At 35.0% G+C, this 4,640-nt stretch overlaps 1 protein-coding gene across 1 annotated transcript in view; it reads left to right on the top strand.

The window, feature by feature from the left end:
- The window catches only part of LOC18037827 (vesicle transport protein SFT2B), a 4,484-nt gene extending 1,310 nt beyond the window's left edge, over positions 1-3,174 (top strand). Inside the window, exons 3-6 of the mRNA XM_006426334.2 lie at positions 1,020-1,093; positions 1,703-1,820; positions 1,963-2,021; positions 2,856-3,174. Of these exons, the coding sequence (XP_006426397.2) occupies positions 1,020-1,093; positions 1,703-1,820; positions 1,963-2,021; positions 2,856-2,934 (330 nt within the window). The 3' untranslated portion in view covers positions 2,935-3,174. The remainder of the gene's footprint in view (positions 1-1,019; positions 1,094-1,702; positions 1,821-1,962; positions 2,022-2,855) is intronic.
- Positions 3,175-4,640: the final 1,466 nt, after the last annotated feature.

The raw sequence follows: 4,640 nt of genomic DNA, 5'->3' as shown, positions 1-4,640 counted from the left end.
GAAACAAAATTATTCCAAGCCGTAAGAAGAGAATATGGTTTACACACCGCTCATGGGGCCAAAATTGTCAGACTCGACAAATGCCCCGAATTACCTCGGCCCCCCCGACACTTTCAGATCAGTCCCCTGGATATACACTTCTTGCCATTCCTCTTGAAGCATTTTCAAGGCAAAAAACACATGCCATCATATGTAGTTAATCCATCCCAGCCTCACTTTTATTGGGACACTGTAAGTATAGCCCGCCTTAGTTGGGCACCCTTTCACCACAATAGCACTGGACCAAACCTGTAACCAGACATGCAAAGGCGCACTGACGCGACCCAACTTGATCCCGACATACGTCGACAACATTCAAACCCACCCCAACACAAACTTCTGCTCCATCCGACAAACTATGTATCCCTGCAATTTTCGTCAACATACCAGCAAACACTACTTCTAAACAACCCATCCCAAGTTCTTAAGGTAAAATGATGACTCAAGTTGCAGTATAAATCAAACATTTGAAAATAAATTTTAGCTTACCTCCCTGTGGAAAACGAACCAAATCATTTTCAGCTGAAATTGAATCCTCCAGACAGTACTTGAACGGGGGGGGGGGGGGGTGGAGGGGAGGGGGGCGAGTTAGGATTTTCCATTAGGTGCTTTCAAGAAAACCAACGCCGACTTTATTATCCTGGACATTGATTCATGTCCTTGAGTGTTCAGCCACAGTACTTTGACATGTTTATGAAATTTTAGCCACAGCCCACATGTCTTAATGGCTAAGTGCATACTTTGGACACCCTTTTTAACGTATCTGACTGACTCAATTGGTTTGTTAACCATCTTCCATTCCTATGGATTACAAGATAAATATGAATTTTCAGATGTAAATATTTCACCATGGAGGTAGAGTTAACATGATTTTATATTTTGATTTGTTAGGTTACTAGTTTCTTACTGGTCTTGGCTTGAATAAATCTGGCGGCTTTTAATATTACTGACTATTTTGATCTTTTCCTTTTTCATGGCAGTCATTACTTGTTTTCTTTAATCCAATCAAGTTCGGAATCACATTCACATTTGGGAATTTGCTTTCACTCGGAAGGTTTGTGTCTGAATTCTGGTATTATATTGTCTATGGTGATAGGGCTAACCAAAAAATGTCTGCACATGTGGGTATGTGTTATGCCATCTTGGTGGCAGTTTACATTGAAAATATGCAGAGGTGAATGAAATTTTCTTTTTTTTTCTATGTTTCCAGAATAGGAATCCTTGCAAATAGTACATTTCTGATTTGAGTGGCCAATGCTGTATTTTAACATCCTAGGATGCTACAATCTGGGTGTTTAGAAATCTTATTTCTGTCTTATCTGTATTTAGTCTTCCTTTCCTGTTGTCGTCACTTTACCATCTTTACTATGTATTAACTTTCTTATGATAACTTTCTTCTCCTTCTTGCATTTCTCTAAGTAAAATTGTTCTTTTAGTAAATTAGTTTCTTCGAGTTAAAATAACATGGTAAGTTATATTTTGTGAAACTGGTTCAAAATGCTTGTTTCTTTCCTCATTTAGTCAGGCATTTTCATTCACAAAATCTGTTATAATTTCTCAAGTCACTGGAAAACGTTGTGGTACTTTTCATAATTTGTCCTGCTATCCAGCCTTTCTTTCGGACGTTAAGCTGGTTTTTTCCCCCTGTTCTTTTTAATGGCAGCACAGCATTCCTCATAGGCCCAAAACGACAAGTGACAATGATGCTTGATCCTGCTCGTATTTACGCAACAGCTATATATATTGCAAGTATGATTATTGCCCTGTTTTCTGCTCTCTATGTAAGTTGCAATCTTCTTGTTGTTTCTCTTCCTTTCTTTTTTTTTTAAATAATTAAATTCCAATGTACGGAATATATCTTTAGACTGAGCAATAACATCAGTTGGGGATTTAATTTGATCTTTCATTGATTGCATTGAGCAGGTTCATAACAAGTTATTAACACTTTTGGCGCTGATTTTAGAGTTCGGAGCACTAATTTGGTATACCTTATCACTTTTGTACTCTTTCATTTGCACATCTGCTTCTTAGTCTCATCCACTAATACAAAATTTTAGACCTTACACGAATTGAAATGATTATGTTTCATTCTTTAGCATTTTAACATGCAAATTTGACTGATGAATTCATGCCCCTGTAGTCCACAATGCAAACATCATTCATAAATTAGTTGATTTGTTGAAATTTTGAAATGATCATTCTTAAAGGGGTGTGTGTACCCTTTTATCTTATACAAATTGCAACAACTTGTCGACCTTTAGATTAATTCACTTTGAATGATTCATCTTTCATATTACTCATGCTATTCCCATAGTGATATACACTATTTATGTATATTTATGTGTATCTACAATGGACTAAAATATATTAACCTTAATGCTCTGGCTATAACTAATGTTTCTGTTTCATGGTACAGTTTTCATTGTCTAGGGAATTGAAGGTTCTGTTTTATGCTGTAATTCTTTAGAGGGAAAAACTGTGGTGCAACTGTGGTATCGTACCACAGTTGCACCCAGCCGTTGGATCCCAATAGACCCACCCATCTAAGTGAATCCAACGGCTGGATGCAACTGTGGCACGGTACCACAGTTGCACCGTAGCCGGACCATTCTTTAGAATCACTTGTTTTGTCTGTACTGCTTTATTGAATCACTATTAGATGTGTGTTGCTTGTAAAAGAATTGATTCCACTTATATGGATATGGAAAATGATAGTCCTTGTCCTGTTGTCCATTTTATTGATTCCTCACATGTACATTATTGCATCCCGATTTGCTTACTTCTTGTGTTCTTCTAATTGTCTCTGTACAATATAGGTATAGCTTGAGCTATATCCCATTTGCAAGGTCCATGGTTTCCAAGATCATGTTAGCTTGCTTCGACACTGAATTTTAGGCTGATAAGCATGGAAAACAGTAGATGGATCATTCAAAGAAGAAAGTGATCTGCTATTTGCTGATGCAATTTGCCTGCAGCGAGTTGTGCAGAGGTCTGTCTTAGATGTATCAACATACAAAACTGAAACTGGATTTGTTTATGTGAATAGAGTTGTAGAATTCAAATGTTCTTTTTTCTTTCTCAATTTTTTTTTTCTTCTACTCTTTATTGCCATTTGTGGATTATAATTAGAATGGAGATGGGTGTGTCAACAGAGATCAACTCGTTTGTTGCCATTTGATATTGATGGAACCAGTATGAGTTTATGGTTCCTGCTGAGAACAATATTTAATTTTTTGTTGTGATAGTTTAGTAGGTTATCAACTTTACTAATTTCCTTAGGTTAGTTATTCTGTGGAGTTGACCAAAATGTCGACAAATTTTTCTATTATTATTTTATGCTGGTTTGATGGTATTATCCACTCGGGCTTGCTTATCAGGCTATAGATCATTGTTATGTTACCGTATTAACAACCTTCAAACCAACTTTCAGCAAATTGTTTCTTTCAAATTCCCTTTCTCCACTGTAACTTGGTACATAACAAAATTTACCAGGCTAATGTTTTTCAATGTTATCAATTAAACATAAATGTTATTATTTTGATTTTAAGTTAAAATTAATAATTGTAATCTATTTTAATTAGTGACAAAAAAATGTAGCTATGCCCATTCGTCATAACTCTTCTTCTTTTTCTTCTTTTTTTAATATATGTCACCAAACACGAAATTGGATTAAAATTGGAAAAATAATCCAATCCTAAAATTTTTATTATCCCTCGACCAGAGGCACCAGGCACTTATGCTAATTATATGGAGCCGTATTGTCAAGGAGTTAGAGCCACTGCTGCAATTTGGTGCCGCACTATGTATTACGTGAATCCGACAGTGATTATCATACATTAGAGTCGAGTGTGATTTGATGATTAAGGATACGATTGGGATTGACATTGGTCAGCTGTAGTTTAGATATAATACTAAAGTGTTTGGTAAATATCAGCTGCTGTAGTTTGTAAACTATATTATATAATTTTTTATTTATTTAAAATTTATATTTACTAAATATTATTAACTTTTTTTTAATAATTACAATTTTTTTTTTCACAGCAATTGTAACTTAAAAGTTACAGCACCTCAATTCCAAACGGAGTTTAAAATTGTATCTTTACATTTGCTTAAATCTTCTAGTCACTTTTGTTGGAGCAATAAAAATCATTTAGTGAGCTGGTTAAACGAGGGATTTGCTCGTAGATGTGCGAGTCGAGTCTTCGCTTTCGAAATTTCATACCGGTACAGTGAAATTAGACAGTTTTAAGTCATATTTACTATATACTATTAACTTCTATTTTATAGTTATGATTTTTTTTTCACGACAACTATGATAATATATCAATACCGAACAAGGCATTAATCCAAATAATGTAGATTTCATGGAAACAATGTTTTTCCTATCAGCAATTGTCCAGCCACATCCACCGCCCTTTTATACCAAAAAAAGAAACACAATATGCTTCATTCTAAAACAAACATTTATGGCATCAAATACAGTCAACTAAAAGCAATCGAATTTCTGCAATTCTTTGTCAATTAAAGTTTTACATGTAAATGCCATAGATCAGAGCATCGATTTGTAAATACATCGTCAGAATCATACAATCTCAGAAACA

The sequence above is a fragment of the Citrus clementina genome, unplaced genomic scaffold (assembly GCF_000493195.1).
Source record: "Citrus clementina cultivar Clemenules unplaced genomic scaffold, Citrus_clementina_v1.0 scaffold_7, whole genome shotgun sequence".
Taxonomy (NCBI): Eukaryota; Viridiplantae; Streptophyta; class Magnoliopsida; order Sapindales; family Rutaceae; genus Citrus; species Citrus x clementina.
This window is presented reverse-complemented; position numbering and strand designations above follow the sequence as displayed.